Source organism: Strigops habroptila, chromosome 10 (genome assembly GCF_004027225.2).
Source record: "Strigops habroptila isolate Jane chromosome 10, bStrHab1.2.pri, whole genome shotgun sequence".
NCBI lineage: Eukaryota > Metazoa > Chordata > Aves > Psittaciformes > Psittacidae > Strigops > Strigops habroptila.
Window position 1 is genome coordinate 10,918,719 of NC_046359.1, and position 19,915 is coordinate 10,938,633.

Sequence of the window (19,915 nt, forward strand, 5' to 3'; positions counted from 1 at the left end):
TGCAGAAGTCCTCCCTGTCCTGCCTCTGTGCTGACACAGCCCCTGTCTGCCCTTTGGGGCCGTTCCTGCATCTTGGCACGTAGCTCTGCTGTGTGATCAGCCGTTCGCCAAGCACCACAGCCCTGGCCTGTGTGGTTTGCAGGGGAACGAGGCCAGGGGAAAAGGATCCAGCGATGGCAGGGTGTGCCCTGCCTGCTGCTTTGCTGCGCAGTGACAGCAGACAGCAGTGTGGGGTCGGGAGGATGCGTGATAAGGGTTGTGAAACCTGCTGCTGTGTGCGTGAAACTTGATAAGAGCCAGGGCGGCAAATTCCCCAGTGAGGTCCTCCAGGACAGAAGCCTTCCACTCTCCCTTTATGTGAGAGGAGAGCTCCCACCCTGCTTCCTCCCCACACACACTTAAGAACAGTTTCCCATGTGCCTTGGACATTGGCTTTTAGGTGAAACACTTGGACACAAAACATACCTTTTCAGCCTGATGACAGGCCATTGGCATCTAATGAAGCTTTAAGTCAAAGTCAAAATTCAGAGTGGGAGAAACGCTTGCAGACATGGCTGTGCGGAAGTAGTCAAATGACAGCAAAATATCATCCCCTGAGCCAGCCAGCACAGCCCATACCGTACAAGGGCTTGCTCAGGGAGGAGAGTATGTTAAAGGGAAAAACAGGACCATGACCCTCTGAACAAGGAAGGGCAAATAAAAAGTGAATGTGTGTGTGTGCATGTGTGTGTGTGTGTAAAAGTCATCTCTCTGGTACCTAGAATGCCCAGTAGTCCCATGCCCACAGCTGCCAGGAGAAAGGGAGAGGCCCAGCTGGTCATGGCATCTGGTCATGAGCTCGCTGCCACCTGCCTGGCTTGAATGCCTTGGGTACTTTGCAGCTGACAGGGGCAGGATGTGGTGAACAGAGGTCCTCAGTGACCACCTCCTCTTCTGCACTGGACCAAAGATGTCAACATGGCAGCATCATTTGGTGGTAGCTCTGAAGGAAACTGGTTGCTGGCAGGAGCTGCTGTTCCAAGCAGGTGCTTTGCCCCCATCCGCCCCCCACCCTCTACCCACTGCCCCTAAAACACTAGGACAGACCCAACCCTATCTTGACTTCTGCCTGTGAGGAACAGGGAAAGCAAAGCTTTGAAGAACTTGGCCCACCAAGACTTGGCACGCTACATCCATACAGCTCGAACCTCAGGAAGGTCTCTGCCTTATGGCCTGTTTACTTCGGCAGTAGCAGAATAGCTAGAAGCGCAAGGCATTTAGATACGGGGGTAGTGAGCAGAGCTAGCATTAGCTGGTGGGACCAGAAAGTAGCTTTGTGTGTTTTGCATGCTGAACGGAGGAGGGAGAATGTCCTGATGCTTCAGGTGTCTCTGGACATGATCAGCGAGACCTTTCAAGACAGGATTCAGTGTATTTGGCATCATGGCAGCATGATGGTAAGAGTTTTGATCGCTTCACTGCTATTTGCATGTGCAGAAGGGTGTTACAACTTAGCCACAGTTTACTTTTACTAGTTTGTCTGCTCCACAGAAATGTTTTGGGCTCATGCTTCCACTGGAAATGGTGGCATGACAATAAACGTGTCAGCATGGGAGTCTCTTCCCCACCTCCTCCCGCTGCTGAAATCTTTGTGCTTCCCACTAAAACCAGAACTGTGCAAGTCATTCTGTACCTTCCTAGCCTTCCCACAAAGCCCCAACACATTTGAATGCTCAGCTGACTGCTCAAAATGTCATCTGTGATGTTCAAGGCAGTGGTGCACTTTCTTCAAGGCTTTTAAGTTTCATTTCTTTTATTAAATATAACTAGATGCAGCCAAAAAATTAAGCCTAAAATTCAGAGCAATTTTCTGGATTGCTGTGGTCCAGAGAGAGAGTTACATCTCATCTAAGGAAGTTATTTTAGTAAGGGAGAGGTTGCCTTCTGCTCTCCAGTGACTGCAGAGGAAGTATGGATGACTAGGTCAGACCCGACACCTGAGTTTCAGTCTGATGAATCAGGGTGATGAACCTCACCATTACCTCTAACTGGAACCAGCCTTTACGTATCATTTCTATTTACTTTTACAGAAACCTATGCACAATGAGCAGGATAGGACTGCTACTGTAAGCAATGGAAAGATAGGAGATTAGGTCCAAAAAGCCTGGGAGAAGCCTACAAAAACGATGGCATTGAAGTACTGCCAGTGATTTTTAACAAACACGTTTAATTCCATAGCATATCTGAAAGCAAAATATAAAACCGAGAAAAAACTGAAGTTACTCTTGTTTCTTTCCCTCCCAGTTTTTAATAGCTAGATACAGACAATTTAAACCTGGACCTACCCTTCTGTCTGCATGATTTCATGCAGGAGTGTTTGGCTCTGCCTTGGATTACTGGTGGCGTTCTGGTCATACAGGGAAGACAGGCACGTAAGCACGTGTCAGAGAGCAAGCTGAGGCTGTGTTTCTGTTTCTGTGTGAATAAGCCCACTGTCTCGCCGCTGTGAAGCAAAGAAAAGCAGCGCAAACCTGGGCTGCTTGAGCCCCGAGCAGTGCGAGGAGCCAGCTTGCACCCTACCGCTGCCTCCTCCTTCCAGCTGGCTGCTGCCTGGGCTGCACCACCCCTTCGCTCCAGAATGAGGTAAAGGGTTTTGTTTGCTTTCCTGCTACTTTATTGAGCAGAAGGTTGGCATAGTCACCCCAAATTTACTTTTCCTCATTTGTCTTCAATGCAAACTCTTGATTCTCTGCACTATCATGAAATACAATGTGGAAGTCATTACTTTGCCATGAAAAACAGGCAACTCAGATGGCCTTTGGAAATTGGATATTTGAATGAATATTGGCAAGCCAGGGGATTACAAGGAATGCTAAGTAAAGGATCTGTTAGAGACCCAGTGGAAGCATGGTAGAAAACAGAAAATGTGGAGCTGCTTCAGGGACTTGCCCATTCTACTTGGTAAGACCCCACCTCAATCCTGCTGTTTGGTGCAAACATCTCGCATCAAACAAAGCAGCAGCTTCTAAAGCCCACTGAAAGGAAAGAAGCTTACCAGTGGGGATTAATGTCCCTTGTGTCTTTTGAAATGAGCCCATGCTCCTGAAAATGCAGTTATGAACATCCCCCAAAAAGCCTGCATCCCTGACAGTGACAGGCAGTGCTAATCCCAAAACAAGGAGCAAGGAAGCAAAAGCTGCTAACTGCAGCTCTTTTCTTATGCCTCAGTTCAGGAAACATCGCTTCTAATTTGTCTGACATTTCCTGCTCATCATCCAGAGTGATGTGACTCAAACCTTTCCAGATCCAGTCATTGGTTCTTTAGTGTCAGAAAGTGATCTCACTCATAGGTGTCTGACACAGGGAGCTTAGGCATACAAAAACCAACTACAGAAATAAGAGCTGTTTCTCAGAGTGCTTGGCAGACACCAAGTAACTAGGGGTGTTTGTGGTTCACAGTAACATTGTGAGCTACTGCAGAGCTTTGGAAGGAAAGGTAATAGCCTTTAGTGGCTCACTGTGGCTAATACAACATGTACAAGGAAGTAACAAACAGCTTTGTGAGCTCATTTCTGTCTGTGGCATCATACACTCAGATCAGGTATCACAGAGGCTTGGTTAACACTATTGAATACTTTGCCAAATCATTGAATCCCTTCCTGTTCCTAACAATAACCCATCCAAGAGCTGATGCTGATATTTACCAATTTACAGTATAAGAAACACAAAGTATTACAGTGGTTACAAATCACACTGCTGGCTTTGTGCTTTGCTTCCAGGTCACCCACAACATCAAGTGTGTACATAAATGCGTTGTCATTGTTGCTTCACATGGCTTCCCCCTCAACAAATACAGTAGTTGTCTTAGGATTTTAAGTGATCTCAGGGGCAAGGAGACATGGTATATCTCAGTATGTAAGAAAGGTATGTTTGAGACAATCCCACTATTCCCTTGGCATGGCTATACATTAAAATCTGGAGATGTTTCTGTGTTTAAACTGTGATCTCAGATCCAAGCAGACTGCAGAGTGACAGGTGAAAGGAGATTAATACCTGTTCTGCCAGGAGACAGCTTTGAGATTTCACACCACCACATGTCCTCTACAAAGAATGAGAGAAAGGCTACCAGTATCATTTAAATCACTCAATACCACTCTGAAAAGGCATCCCTTCAGTTAATACATACTCTAGGACAACAAGCATGACATAAGACTATTCCAACCAATCTATAAATCAACACCCATTAAAGCAAGTTACAACATAGTTCTCCCTCAGTAAGTTATGGGTTAAATGTGTCCAATATTACAAAATACTTTCAAAATTACAAGTGGCTTGCTTCGTACCTTTACATTTTTCTATACAGTGGACCAAATACAGCCATCACATAAGTACTTGGAAGTGGTGCTATAATTGGTGCTGCTTTCTCTTGCTGCAAGGGCTGAGTTTGGGTCAGTTATCTCCATACAATAGTTTCACTTAATGAGAAAGACATGACCCAGATTTCAGCTGAAATGAGTAAACTGAAAATTCTCAGAGTTGTTGCCATAGTTACTTGAAACCTCCTGTTAAAAAAAGCTGGTAAGAGAGGGAGAAGGAGGAGGAAAAAAGTAGGAGAGAGCACTATCATGGTCAGGGTTAGACCATGTGATGAAGAGAGAGGCAATGATCCTGAAGGAGCAAGACTTCAGTGATAACACTCGGAGCAGGTTATCTGGGAAGCCAGTATTTTTGCCTTGTGGTTAGAGTTGATTCTATGGACATTGGTTATTTATAAGTGGTTACCACAGTGACTAAACGCAATGCACTGGCAGCTATTATTTCAGCTAAAGCAGAAAGGTATTGGGTAGGGAGAGAAAGATTTCTCCACAATTCATTTAATAAAGCGATGACCTCATTCTAGAACACCAGAGTACTTGTTTTTCCACTTTACAAACAGTGAAACTTGCATCAATCATATTTAATCAGAATAAACATTTTAACCTCTGAATAAGTTGACAGCAGAAATGCTCCAGCTTTATATAAGCACAACTGCAGACATACTACATTAGACAACACTGTTGCCCAAATGAAAACAGGATCAAAATACCCGGTGAGATACAAGCTGAAAAGCTAAGAGAGCTGGTGACTGTGCTTGCCAGTCTTTCCTATTACCGTTTTATATCATTGGTAGCCTGTCATTTTAGGTCAGGCAAGGCACTGGAGTAGTTGGAAAACTGCTCTGTCCTAATCTGAGACTGTATTTTCTAAACACTTCTATATCAAAATCTGTCTTGGTCCCAAGGAGCAAACTCTTCCTTTCTTGCTTCCTTCTCTCAATCTGTAAACATATTGAGACTTTTTTGTCCCTTCCCCCCTCCAGTTCTCTGTATTGGCGTCCTTGCTCAGATAGCATCATTGTGCTTTGTAAGGAGAACAAAAGCTAACTCACAATGCTACGGAGAACTATGTTTTACTAAGAATGCGTTTCCTCTGAGAGCTGTCGGGGCTGTACGTGCAATACTGTGGTTAAGAGTTTTCTGCTGGTTTTAGAGTAGGGAAAGCTCACTTTTCACACAAGTTACACAAGCAAAATTTGAAAAAAAAGAAAATATATATACACATACCATACATAGCAGCATAGCTTAAATGATTATATAGCATGAGAGTTGTGGGAGGTTGAACAAAATTCACTACAGGTATCTGCTGTTACTCTCATTAAAGAAGCCTTGTAAGTTATCTCTTCTGACCCCACAATCACAATTATTGCTTTCTGTCTGTTTATTACAGCGCTACCAAATGACCTCCACATTTGACTCAAATCGGCGAGCTTCCAGCTCATGGGCATTTAGTCTTGCAACAGCAGAAGAGACTGTGACCTATTTTAATGCTATAGTAAGTTACAGTCTAAGCCTCCCCTTGAAGAAATGGGGTCAAGAGATCTGAAACTCAAACTGGGGAGAAAGGGGGAACAAAGACCAAGATCTTCGCTGGTATTGTCGCCCTATTGAATTCCTAAGGCTGCTGCATTCCTTAGAAGCAATCTAGCAGCACTTGTTTCAAAAGGTGAGAAATTCTTTTCTGTCTGAAACCATGGTAGACAACAGCAGCTGACACTGCAGCAGCAGCCCTGGCAGCAAGACAGGAAAGGCCATGTGGTTCCCTGTCTTACTGTCGTAGAATAGGAGCAGTACACACAGGACAGTGCAAGGGATCAGACTGCACAGGTTTGTACTGGCAGGACCTATCCTACAGTTGCAAAGTTGTTCAGATTAAAGCAAGCTGTGACATTAAAACCAAACAGGCATTCCAGAGTAACAGAATATAGAGATAAACCCTATAATCTTATAAATCAAATGCAAATACTGAGCTCTTAACTGTGGATTATTATTAATCAGTGAAGCTGGCATAGCCCCATTCTTTTATCCAATGCTACCTTAAGGGGGGGAAGTGGCTGTAAGAGAGCAAAGAGAAAAAGGAAGCCCTTAGCTCCTGTATGGTGTTCAGGCTCAAGAGTATAATAACCTCCAGAGTCTCTTAAAAAATGTTCACTTTTTGGATTATCCTAGACAGCGTGATCCCAAAATGGCCATATGCCAATGTGTCTCAGTATTTTCTGCCAGAGGAAGGCAGCACAGATTAATGATACAATTACTCACTGCAGTAATTCCTCATGTCTTCTCCTCAAGATTCTTCCTCCACCTGCCCTCCTTCCCCCCCCACCCCTTATTTAAACAGAAATGGTAGGTAGATGTGACACAGGTGACAAAACGCTTGGTGGCACTCTGCCCACAGAAACGTTTTTATCGCTGGACAGACCGATGGGCTGTGGGACATCCATCCCCAGGCCTGAGTTCTCCATCCCAGCCTGGGCCTTTGTCCCTTCAGGTCCCATGAAGGATGCTCTGCTCCACCCATTACCTTTTTTGTAAAAGCCTGTATGGATCGCAGGAATCATCACAGGTTTAAAACCTCAAAGCAAGTTAGAGCCCACTTTCCACCTGCAATTCACTCTTGTACTTACCCAGTATGAAAGAACTTGAGCCTTGTCATGGTGAATGGATAGAAGAAAGAAAGGAAAGAAAAAGGTAGAAAGAAATACATGAGAAACTATTGTGCAGGTAACTACCAGGAAAACAAGGAAATAAACTCTTGCAAACAGTATTCCCTAGGTAAAGAAGTTAAGACAATCAACAGCTAATGAACAGAGGTAAGAGCACCGCATGGGGCTAGAGTATTACACATATTACAAACTTCACCCAAGAACAGGCCAGACCACCACATTTCACACTTACGAAGTTTAACTCACCTAGAGGTTTTTTCCTCCAGAAATATGAGAACAAGGTGGCAAGATGATCAGTTATCCTTATCTGCTTGCATCTCACTCATTTAGTCTAACACTTCTTATATTCCACGAGATGGGGAGGGAGAGAAGATGACTAGTCACAAGACAGCAGTACTGAAGGAACAGCTCAATGCACCAACTTTTCTAAAGCAACAAGTAGCAGTCAATAGTAAGTTTTACCTATACAGCAGAGCATGTCCTATAAACCTCTTGTATGCCCATTACAAAATTCAGCCACCATTCCATTTGGATCACAGTATCAGTCTAGGATTAAAGCAAGTCTTTTACCTGACCATCTTATTATTGCTAGAAGACAATATGCAATACTTAGCATAGTGAGAGCCCTGAATTCAACCCTGACTTTCACAGCAGGAATACTCAGTCAAGTACCCACACCCCCTTTTTCTAGGGGTGGCAGGGAAGTGCTAGGTATTAAGATCCAGAGGACACTTGCCTAAACTCAGCACATACAAAGGATAATAACTTACTTTTCCAGCCTGTTTTTGCTTAATGCTGTTACAGTAATAAACTGACACCTCATAGTAAAATTTCACTTCAGGATCTGGTATCACAGTATGACTACTAAAACTTTTCAAAATGTTGAAAGGATTTATTGCCATTTGGAACATGTTTATTGTTCAAAAACACTGCACTGAAATAAAATCCATCACATACATTCTTTGTTATCTATATCTTTACAGCAATGTAATTTTCAGGCAGGTCATGCGGGAAAACCACTCTCCCAATGACTTCAAACACTACTGAAAGGCACCTCATGTCCTTCAGATCTTAGACTGCAAACAAGTTAAGTTTTTATCTGTGTAAGGATTACATACATCTAGAACAACTCAAATGGTAGGAAAAAATAAAATCCATTTAGAACTTCTTAACAGTACCAGACCTTGTTGCCTTCATTCATTCAGTGCTATGCTTTTGCTCTTCCAAGTCTTCTTCAAATAATATGCGACTTAAAAATCGATATTAATTAAGTCTCTTTATTGAGACAAGGCATGCAGTAAGGGAAGAAGGATAGCTGGTCACTTCCAGGCTGCCTTGCTACACATTTGTTCTTGTAGATTAGCAAGCCACTGCTTAAGTTAAAAAAAAAATTAAAAATAAAAAGACAGGATAGGAATGAATGCACCCAAGTTAAATGGCTTTTAAGAATGTTAATATCATGATACCACCTACAGTTGTCAAGCCATCATGGGCCGCTTTTGTAGACTGTTAGATAAAAAAGTTGGTTTTCAAATATTGCTTGTTATTCAGATGACTAACTTTTTATTAAAAGGGTAGTTATTAAGGACCTGTAAGGCAGCAAAACTTCAAATACAATGGTTTACATTGCTGAATATTATTCTCTAAAAGGCAAGATAAAAAAAAAAACTAGTAGAAGGATTCTTGGTGGGGTCATTCATAATAGGCGTTTGTTTTAACCCCATTGTAATTGTCAGAGCAACCGTAGATGGCAAATCTTCCTTGGTTGTAACTCAGGATAAACTCATTCCATGGCTTACTTCAAGTTAGACGTTTAGTTCTTTTTCTCAAGCCTGCCAAGAGAAGATAATGTTTTATAAGAATGAATATTCAACTGCAATTGCTATAAAGAGTCCGGACTTAATGTTTTACATCAAGTTCTATTGAACTTTAGGAATGAAAGACATTTGGCCAGTTACTTATAAAAAGGCAGGTCCATTTGCAGTTTTGCTCACTTTTTAATTTATAGGTCAGGAAGCTTCATCCTTCCATTGCTCCACATTGATTTCTTGGAGCAGAAGTGAGAAGAGCCATAATCCTGACTCACAAGGACTGCCTGGGGCAGTGTCTGCACTATTTGCTACACAGTGAGGGTGTGAGACTGCTTGCAGTCTGTTCCCCAGTCACACTCAGTCGTATCTACCTGATACATAGAAGAGTCAGCTTAGAGAGGTTTTGCTTAATTTCTGCTTCAGACATATGACCCCTTCAGATGTTTCCATCTCAAAAATCAGTTACTGAAACAGACACATGCAGACTAATCAACATAATACATGAAACAAACCCCAGAATAGCCAGCAGCTGCGTAAGTCCTATCCACATCCATGACCATAAGGGTTTTCAGTTTTTTCTTTGTGTATCCCTCAGAAGCTTCAAAGGGAGTGCAAGGCAACAAGTCATAGTTAGCCTACTGACAACAAGCTTGTTAATGGGTTTTCAACAGGTAATGAAGTTAAACAAGTTCAGAAGCCATGCGAGGGTTTCCACCAGTTAGAAATCTACTAACAGAGCATTCCAAGAGCCATCAGTTTGACTTCCCTTTTTTGATATGTAACTTGCCTGTATTTGATCAGTCGTCCTCCTTGAATAAGTTGTGCAACTTCATTAGTGAAGTGGCATGCAAAAAGAAGCCAGTTCCTTGGCTGCACTTTGTAGGCAAATCTCATGAAAGCCAAGGAGTAAAAACACAGTGCTGCAAAACATCATAGATATCGTTAGTAGATTTTTAATACCTGCATTTTGTTGAGGCATAATTTGCCTACTAGTGGAATGTAATGACAGTTACAATACTTCTCACTGCTTTTGAGTTTTCCAATAGTCCTACAAACATGTCCACATCAAGGATCCAATGAAGGAAAATACACAACAGTACTCATTTTTGCTACACAAGAATATCTACAGAGCTGCAGCTTTCCACAAGAACTCTGTTCCCTCATATGCTTTCCTGTGATGCAACTGAGTCTTTAGTTTATTACCTGTCCTGGCTTCAGCTGGGATAGAGTTAACATTCTTCCTAGCAGGTGGTACAGTGCTGTGGTTTGGCTTTAGTATGAGAAAAACGCTGATTACACACCAATGTTTTAGTTGTTGTTAAATAGCACTTTCCCTGATCAAAGACTTTTCAGTCTCTTAAGCTCTGCCAGTGAGGAGGGGCACAAGAAGCCAGGAGGGAGCAGAAACAGAACACCTGACCCAAACTAACCAAAGGGGTATTCCATACCACAGCACATCATGCCCACTATATAAACTGGGGGGGTGAGAGTTGGCCAGGAACTGCCGATCACTGCTTGGGAACAGGCTGAGCATTGGTCAGTGGGTGGTGAGCAACTGTACTGTGCATCACTTGTTTCCTGAATTTTATTCCTCTCTCTTTTTCCTATTATTTCTATTATTATGTTTTACTTCAGTTATTAAACTGTTCTTATCTCAACAGACAGGTTTTGCCTTCTTCCGATTCTCCTCCCCATCCCACAGGGAGCTGGGGGAAGGGGAGGAGTGAGGAAGAAGCTGTGCAGTACTTAGATGCCGGCTGGGGTTAAACCACAAGACTAAACTATCTCAGCCAGAGAAGAAGAGTTAATCCCAATGAGACATAGCCTGTCCTATACAATTATTCTGACAACTTCTAGGACAGAGTATTTTTAAAATACTAATTACTTAAATACAGTTCCTGCTGGGAATATTTTAAAATGGACTTTAAGAGAAGGTGGTTTCTATCCCCAAGAAATCATGAACATTGAGAAGCATAAAGCTTTGTTATCTGCTTTCCAGGAAGATAAGAAACAATTTTAATCTACTCTATCATAATTGCACTTAAATGCAGGAAATTACAACCAAAGATGTCAGTAGTTTTGCAAAGTTCTGACAGCTTAAAGAAAAAAAAAAAACAAACCAAAAAACCAGGAAATTGTCCAAGGAAAACAGCCTCTTTTTTAAAAAAGTACAGAACCTAAAAGATGGGAAGAAAAACATTTGTACACACACCACCCTATGGATATTTATAAAAATTAAAAGTGTATCTCAACTTGGCTGAACTGGGTAGCTTCCACCAAAACACTATTTGCAAAACAGTTTCACTATGCCAGAGACTATTCTAAGTGGCCTTCCATCTTGAGGAAGCTGATTAGGAGACTGAATTACTGTAAGAAGAACCTAGCGTAAATTTCCATAACCCAAAGCTATTTGCTTGGGGAAAGAAGAATTACTCAGAATTAAGTTAGCTGAGTTAAGGAAGAAAATAATACAAAAATTAAGCTAATAAATTAAAGCTACCAGATTTATGATCCTAGAGAAGAACTTGAATGTAGAGACAGACATATAGGCAAAAAGCTATATATGGTCCAAAAAAGGTGGAAAAAATACTGTTCATGCATTTAAAACACGTTTCTCACTATTCCATTAAGAATCACACTAGCCTCTCATCAGCAACTGCTTCGCAAGGAGTTCATCTCCCTCAACTGCTTTTTGCAATCTGAAGACTAAGCATTGCCATTTCTTCACTTTGTCAGTGTTGATATTTAAGTCTCACACTAACCACGAAGCATCATTGTTCTTCATACAAAGAATAAAGTTGGGTAAAACAACACATTCTGAACTAGTGTGTGTAATAGCAGAAGATACCAAGAGAATTATACTTTATGACTGAGTCTGGTGATCAAAACCGCCAAGACTCAAGACCTACATCCCTACTTTCCCTCCCAAATTACTGGAAAGCACTCTGAAAAAAAAAACCCAAAAAAACCCAACCCCACCACTCTGCAACTCTGCAGTGCCTCAGTTTTCAAGTGGCCTCTGAAATTATATAACAAGATATTTGCTATCTATATCTGCTTTAATCACAAGTTTGCGGGCAAATAGTAATGCATCACTTGATAAATTATTAGTTGCCTGAAGGAAACTTCAAAGAAAAAATATCTGTTCTGTAGTCTGTTTACTAACAATTAGTTTATCTTAGATCTTACCAAGTGTCATTCGGCCACTAACGATTTCTGGCGATTTCTTCATATCATTAAAAGCAGCAACAGGAAGTCCCCAGTTGGCAACTGGCCCCCAAAAGTGCTGCAAAGACAGAAAATGAAAATAAAGTTACACAGAAACGCAGACCTCTTATGGTATTCTTACAGTTCTCCTTAGCCACACAAAGCTTCAGAGGACAGAGTTAAAGGTAAAATTCCATGTTAAGATAGGGACTACTTCTGATGTAAAGGAGAAAAACTAAACCCTTCTTCTATAGCAGGATCTAGTCTTCAGGGTGGAAGGAAAAGGAACCCACTCTGAATCTTCTTGCAAACTGGAGAAGAACTACTGAAAGGCCACTGAAATGCAGTTTTGTGTAATTATAAGACCTCAGCCATCACTGAGCAGTCTGATCAGTATAAACAAATAATAACCTCAGATTTACAGCTCACTTCTGGGCAGAGAATTAGCATTCACCTCTTTCAAATAAGGCTCCTCAAAAATGTAATGAAAACTCAAGGACTTGATGAAGTGAAGAACTGGAACTGTTTTCGTGTTACACCAAGGATGAAGAAATGCTCAGCAAGCATCTTCTTCCAAGTGCTTACACCATCTCTTGAAAGAGCAGGGCCATGCAACCAAACGAAGTTGTTACCTAAAGCTTCATCTGTAATTGCCAAGACAACCTGGTGGCTACCTAAAGCTCAGTGATTAGACAGATATAAGAGTAAAGCAGTTAGCTAAAGGTGTGTACACAGAAAAACAGAGACAAGAAGTGGAAAGAATGAATTCAGAAAAACTGACGAGAGCTCAGTTTGATGAATATTGTCTAAAACACTGAGAAAAATAGTCTCCCAAGTCAAATATCCACTATTGTTAAAAGTAACAAGCCTTCAGCAGAATTCTTTCCACAGAAGATGCATGCGGTACTTGCGTTAGCTTCTCCTAATGGGAAACTATGGATGTGCAAAAGTAACTTGGCCAGATATGGCAAAAGAGATGCACTTCGCAAGAAAAAGCTTTGTACATTCCAACTTTACCTATTCTTTTGATACTTCCCCTAAATGTAACACTGAAGATATTGCAACAATTTTGAATTGTCAGGTGATATTTAAGTTGCTTGCAATTTTAATTCAAGATACTCTAGCCAGTCCAGATACTAGCTTGTCAACACTACAGCACTATTAAAAGCCACACTTGTTTCCTTGAGATTTGGTTTGCAATACAAGAAACTTACTTTTTCTATGCTTTTTCTTTTTGTTAAGTTGTACACACCATTTTGATAGTTTAACATAGTGCAATACACAAAACAATGTCATATTTCTGCAAGTGTCCACAGAACTGACATTGGTCCAAACTTAGATTTATAATAAGAGTATTTCAAAAGATGCAATAAATGCATTTGTTTACTATATTCCTACTGATAGGAAAAATGACATCTAATGGTTAATGCCTCTCAAGTACATGAGAGGTACCATGGCATGGCTACATGGCATTTAGACTGTACAGCTATAGTTAAATAGTGTAAAAAACTGCACTTGTAACACCACTTACACAAGATGTTGCAAGAAGAATATTCATAGAAAACAGTCATCAGCACACAAGATATTGTTTAGAGGCTTTAATGTAGCTATTTAAATAAAGTACGATAAGAGGACCAGAAACAAACATCTAGTCATAACCATAATTATTTACACAGTAAGACAGCAAGACAACTTGTGTTAGCATTACCACACTATAGCAAATCAAAACTGCAAATCAAAACTGGTAATGCAGTAGATGTACTTGGTGAGGTTTTTAGTCATTTCAGGAGTCTTGTTTAAACAACTGTAGTTTCAGCAGGGTAAGTCTTTACAGATTTGGAAGTCCTAGTGATGACTTCTGCTACTTAATTCAACTGCTATTAGAACATAAACAAACAACACACCATAGACTATGGATCACTTCAAGCTCAGGCTGTACAAGCTGAAGAATCATCAGTTCACATCCCAGCAGCACTGCAGCAGTAACTTTCCTCTGCTGACCAGGGAGGTAGATTTAGAAGCTGCTCACTTGAGATGGTTATCCAGTTTTAAGTGCCTCCAGGCAGCCAGACTTTGAAGTTTCCACACACAAGAATTAAATTAAACTATACCTATACAGTTTGTCTTTGGTCTGCATAGAAGAGCGAGTCTTCCATAACATTATGATTCACAGTATAACAGGCGTAAAAAAACCACTCCCAGTTTCAGAAGCAAACTAAAAGGCTGCAGGAAAGAAGAGTCTGCAGTGAGAGTTATACATCAGGCAATAAATGGTGACATAAAGCTGGTTAAAAAATAAGCCAGGTAGTTGTACCTGTACTGTTACTATGCAGAAGAGTGGTTCCAGCTTGACCTGATCTCTGTAGCAAAGGGTAAGGAATAAGTGAAGCCCCTTTACTTTTGTAGTGATTGCTTTAGGAGACATTGTGAAGGAGCTAATGCTTGGTCACCTCAACCTCAGACTTGCAAATAAATATTACTAGAGCATCACTCCTGGAAGTCTGCAATATGCTTTCAGATGCAGGCAAGGTCATAACAGTGCTGAGGCAAAAAGACTGCAAGTTGCTCAAGTCAGAGATGTGAAACCAGAAGTCCTCTCCCTTTTCTTACCGTACTGTTGAAGTGGGCCATCATTGTTTTCCATTCAAAAAGTACATGGAAGAAAGAAGAAAAAAGTGTTAGTTTCTTTCATAATCAGCATAAGGAGAAGTGCATCACAAACAGAAAATAGGTAGCAGTCAGAAAACTGTCATGGCATTAACCTTGATTAATGTAGCAGTATTAAAAATTCCATTTCTCTCAAGAGCTGTCTTTGTGATAACTGTTTGTCGCTTAGCATCTTTTTCATAGCAAAATAAAATCTCATTATGGTCTGTGGAAGACATTCATCCCCTATAGTCTTGAAAGCATTTGAGATGCTACCCCAACTAGTTTAAAAGGACAAAAATTTTTGTCACAACAAGGTCAATCACGACAAAACTAAACAGCTACAGTTCCTCTGTGGAAGCTTTGAAGAACCTGGAATTCTTTGTATACGTACACAAGTAGGTCAAACCAAATACTGCCAAAGATCTTACTGCCACTAAGCTTAGGCCAACTGTGGCTGTACCAGACATAAGCTATAGTGTATTTTCAGTGATCTAACATGCAATTACACTCCAGTCATGTATGGGTTTCATTTAAGTGATCATCTAGGTACAAATTTATGTAATAACTTCATGATCTATGCATGAAAGCTAGATTACAGCATATATTTAAGATTGCTTGCTATTCTTTTTAAAATGCCTTAGAATTTTTAAACGTCCTCTTTCCAACAAAGATACTGATAGGACTCAATTTAAATCATGACTTACAAGAAACCAGCTACTAATAGAAAGCCTACTGCTGCAGAACGCTTAACAGTCACTTCCCTCACACTGATTTCCATATTCTTAGAGCACTGTTATACAAATAGCTATGGCAAGGGAACAGTCAGGTCTACTCAGGAAATCACGTTGGCTGCGAGTCTTTGAATCAGCCTGTGGCTTGTAACAAGATGCTTGTTAGAGTGTCCTCGATTAATCTACCCACTTTTTTTTTGTTTTCTTATTAACTGAACTGCAGCAATAGTTAATTGAAGTAAACAAGTGCATACTTTCCCCCCAAAAAAACCTTAAACAAACAAGTTTACATCTGTTTCCTGGCATGATGGTTTTGTGCCAACAGAAGTCAGCCTTGATTTTTAAATTGGAAGCTGTTTTCAGGCAAGTGAAAGCCTAAAATAGAATCAAAGTGATGCTATTTTAACAGAGTAGACAGCTCTGGCTAAGATCATCCTCACGTTCACGTGAGACTGGTACAGTTATTATACTCCTAGAGGAGAGCAGATAAAGGTCATATAGACTCTTACAGAAGCAGGCATCCAGCCCCAAAGCTCTGCAGCCAATATAGCTACAACAAATGCACCATATCCAATAGCAAGGACACTGCAACAAGTGTCCTCATCTACTCGTGACTCCATTTCAAATTAGCAGTTATGAAGAACTACATTCAATCCCTTGACAAAGGGAACACTTCATACTAACATTTCCAGAACCAAGGGCAGGAGCTGCTGAATTTACTCAAGCAGTTTCTGTGTGTCTGCTTTCTGATTAAGTGCCTAGACATCTAAAGAGGAACTGACAGCTGATCAATACCTTATATTGCTACTACAATTCATTCCAAAAAGGCTATATTGGGGAAGTATTATTATTCAAAAGATTTCATATATGTATTTTCTTCATACTGGCAGTGAGGGCATCAATAGGCCAGAGGCCATCCTGCAAATACAGATGAACTGTCACCACTCTGTTCCCCCACACTGCCATCCCCTAAGACGTGATGGTATTACCCTTCTGCAAAAGGGTTAGATTGTTCAGTTCTCAGAGCATACAAGACTGAGACAGCAGGCACAGTGTCCTTCAGTTTCTAGCACAGCCCAGTAGAGGACTTTTTTTTTCCAAGTTATGTCCTTGTGTTTAAATATTTACTAATGAAAACAGAAGATCAGTTAATTCTGTTTATATTACTGATGCTAACTCTTCTAAAGTTCATTTCAATTAAAAGAAAGGTCTTAGACAGCTTATGTCAATGTAAGTGCTCAAGCTTTACAAGGAATGAACTATTTCAAAGCCACCTAAGTTAACAATGACTACATTTGCATTATTGCTGAGTCATCAGGAAGAGATATTTCAGAAGTACCTCAGAAGACCAAAGTCTCCATGCTTATTTCTCTATTACCAGAAGATTTTGGGACTCCTTGGTATTCCTTATGCAACTAAAGTAATTTAGATTTCTACCGCAAGACAATGCCAGGACTTGTCTAGAGCGGCATATATAGATCTCTCTCAAAAAAAAGAAAGCTGCTTTACTGGATGTTTTTCAGAAGCTACTGGCTTAATTCATTAGAATAGAAAGTAAGAGGACTCAGCTGCCTACTGTTAATGGCTTAGATAATATAACTTTAGTGACAATTGACATTTTTAGGATCTATAGAAAAAAACCCACACAACTTCAAGGTCATGATATATAGAGCTACTGAACTTTCATGTGCTAATCAGCTAGTTTTAAGTTAATATTATTCCTACATTTTACAAGAACCAGAAGTCTACTTACAGCTAACACTCTAACTATGCTGACTTTAAAGCATTAAGACAACAGTTAGAGTAAATGTGTATTTACATGATTTACAGTCATTCAGATCCCTATTAATCACCACTTAAGAGAAGCCAGATGTGAAATTGGCAGAACAATTAATTACCAATGACAGTTTTAAAAGCAATTTATCTTGTTTTTTTGTGCAAGATCCAAAAGCTAACTCATGCAATTCTAATGCCAGATATATCCACCTGAGAAAAGCAGCATGCATTCATTATGCTTGCTTTCATGTTTTCAAGTCATAAAGCTGAAACCGAAGCTACTTATTCCAATAGAGGTCTGCAAGTTTTGATTGCCCCAAGCCATAACAATGGAACACACAATTCCACCTCTTTGGGTAACTTCTGTTATTCTATTTGGGGTCAAGGACTTTAAAGCTCAATACCTGTATCACAAACAATATCTCAAGTCATCATTTCCCACAAACAACTTTCACATTTATAAAGCCTTGCTTCACTGCAGTGGTTAGATGCCGATTTTTAGAGCAGGTACCATAGTCGTAGAGCTTTGAGGAAAAACTCTTACTCAATGAGCACAGCAAGACTGTAATTTTCTTCAGGATAATCCTGTAGTCTGGGGAAGCAAAAGCCTTCAGGAAGGAATGTAAAGAGATAATAGCTCAAAGTACACACACTCCATTCCTTCTGTAGAGAAGGCAGACTATGGTCTTTTATTGACATGTTATCTAAGTTTTAAACGCAATGTAAAGGCAACAACTTAGACACACCTCTCCTAGTAAGCAAGAAACAACACTAAAAGGCCATACCACATGGAGCCACTGACTTTGGCCCTTCACGACACTCAGTAACAGAAGTACAAATTAAGCAGGTGTCTTTGTATGCAACAGTAGAATCCCATGGAATTATCTTTTTTTGCAATACAGTCTCATTTATATAGCTTATTTCAAGACTAGGATGAAATACCTCTGAAAAGGTTTATTTCAGCTACCTTTTCAGTCTTTATTAAGAACAGATATACTTCCAGCAAGTAACTGTGGTGGTGTTCAGAAGCTGCCATTATCTCTTCCAGACTTTTGTTTGTTTTCCTAAGTACGAAGCATACTGCTGTTTTACTGGGCATTTACATACTTCACTCAGAACTACGTGTTAACATCAAAGCGCACCTATCAAGCTTACACAATATCCTGAAGACTTTCAGAAGGAATCCACAGAAGCCTGCTTTGACCTTTCTTTGTTTTGCTTCAGGGATGTTCTCTTCCTTCTCATATCTCATCTTTTTGCCCCACTGTTTCTGCAGGGCTTGATTTTGCAAGTGCCAAACCAACCATTTTTCTTCCTGAGCTTTTATATTATAATCCCTCTCCCATGCAGGCTTACACCATCTCCTGCTACTTTCACCAAGACTGTTTCTCAGAAAAACAGACGCCCTCCTACATACTTGCTCAATATCAAACATCAGTTGCAATACACATAGGTAGAACAGCAAGCAACCCCTATACTGAAAGGTTGCTCAATCACCTTTATTAGAAGGGCCTGTTTTTATCTGTTTTCTCTGCTTGTCAGCCAAAGAAACTTCAGCCTGCCTGAGACCACTCCATACAGCATTTCAGCCAGATTTAAGCAAGTATGCTGCAACTGCATCTTTAAGACGTTCCTGTGATTTCACTTTGAGATGTCACTCCTCTCACCAGAGCACACAAGCTAAAGCTTGACAAAAAAAGAAGTATTGAGCCGTTCGGGAGGTGACTGAAGCCACATTCCCATGAAAGCGGGGCTTTAGTAAGCCTCTGAAAAACGTACGTATTCACACACCCTCAGAGGTTTAAATAAGTGGTCTTGCGACCGCATCTGTTCAACTCACTTCTGCACACAACCGAGCAAAGCTCCTTCTGCCCCTGTTGCAGGGAGCCGTCCGAGGGCCCGCGTCCCCGGCTCCCGTGCCTGCTGCCACCTGCCCCCGCGCCAGGGCAGCGCTCCCCGCGGGTCCCACAGCCGGCGGAAGAAAGGTCATAGCGAAGCGCAGCTGCCGCAGCACTTTCAAACCGTGCCGCGCCATCTCAAGGTCAAGCCCGGTTTCCCCGGGGTGCGGCGGGCGGCTGACAGCCCCGACAGCCTCCGCAAGCCAAGGGGGGCCTCACCGCCCCCCCCACACCCCACACCGGCACCTCCGGGCCGGCTTCACCCTCGCCCGCTCCCTCCTGCCCCCGCCCAACCATCGGCGAGGGCGAGCCCGACAGAGGTCAAGCGACGCCGCCCGGCTGCCGCCACCATCTCGGATGCCCCGAGGCTGCGGGGGACGGCGGGTGGAAGAATTTGGGGAAGGGACGCCGCTCGCCACCGCCCGCCGGGGCGAGGCGGCGGGTGAGGCCACCCGAGGCAGAGGCGGGCGCGGCAGCCGGCGAGGACCCCCGCGCCGCTCACCTCATGAGGTAGTCCCTGAACTCCTTGCTGCGCAGGTAGTCCACGGCCTTGCGGCCCAGCGCCCCCGCCATGGCGGCCCTCGGTGGCAGGGAGCGCCGCGCCTCGCCCGCCCGCCTCACCCGCCGCCACCACCGGCACCGGTGACAACTCCCTCCCGCCACCGCCCCCGCGCCCGCTTTACGGCAGCGCCCGTGCCACCACCCCCTCCGTCACCACGGCGCTCTCGGCGCCTATTGGCCGCGGCGGCCCCGCCTCCCTCCTGTCGGCCTCCGAAACAGGGGCGGTGGACGTGGGGAGGGGGAAAGGCCGTAAAGCAACGCGGC

At 42.1% G+C, this 19,915-nt stretch overlaps 1 protein-coding gene across 2 annotated transcripts; it reads right to left on the reverse strand.

Annotated features, from left to right (window-relative positions):
• Positions 1-7,889: 7,889 nt before the first annotated feature.
• On the reverse strand, positions 7,890-19,915 carry MPC1 (mitochondrial pyruvate carrier 1). 2 transcript variants are annotated; one of them, XM_030499203.1, is made up of 5 exons: positions 19,593-19,915; positions 14,647-14,650; positions 12,019-12,115; positions 9,617-9,749; positions 7,890-8,850 (listed from the first exon to the last, which is right to left on the reverse strand). In XM_030499203.1, exons 1-5 carry the CDS (start codon positions 19,661-19,663, stop codon positions 8,832-8,834), a joined length of 324 nt encoding a protein of 107 aa, XP_030355063.1. In that variant the 5' UTR covers positions 19,664-19,915; the 3' UTR covers positions 7,890-8,831. The 2 variants fall into 2 exon arrangements, with proteins under 2 accessions (XP_030355063.1, XP_030355062.1); XM_030499202.1 differs by having other exon boundaries at positions 14,351-14,650; positions 19,593-19,760.

Excerpts from the sequence above, each read along its gene's own strand:
- MPC1 (XM_030499202.1), bottom strand. The coding sequence starts at position 14,461 with ATGTCTCCTAAAGCAATCACTACAAAAGTAAAGGGGCTTCACTTATTC. Across the intron at positions 12,116-14,350 it reads TCTGCATAGTAACAGTACAG|CACTTTTGGGGGCCAGTTGC; the intron begins GTACAACTACCT and ends CTGTCTTTGCAG. Across the intron at positions 9,750-12,018 it reads TAGTGGCCGAATGACACTTG|CACTGTGTTTTTACTCCTTG; the intron begins GTAAGATCTAAG and ends GATGTTTTGCAG.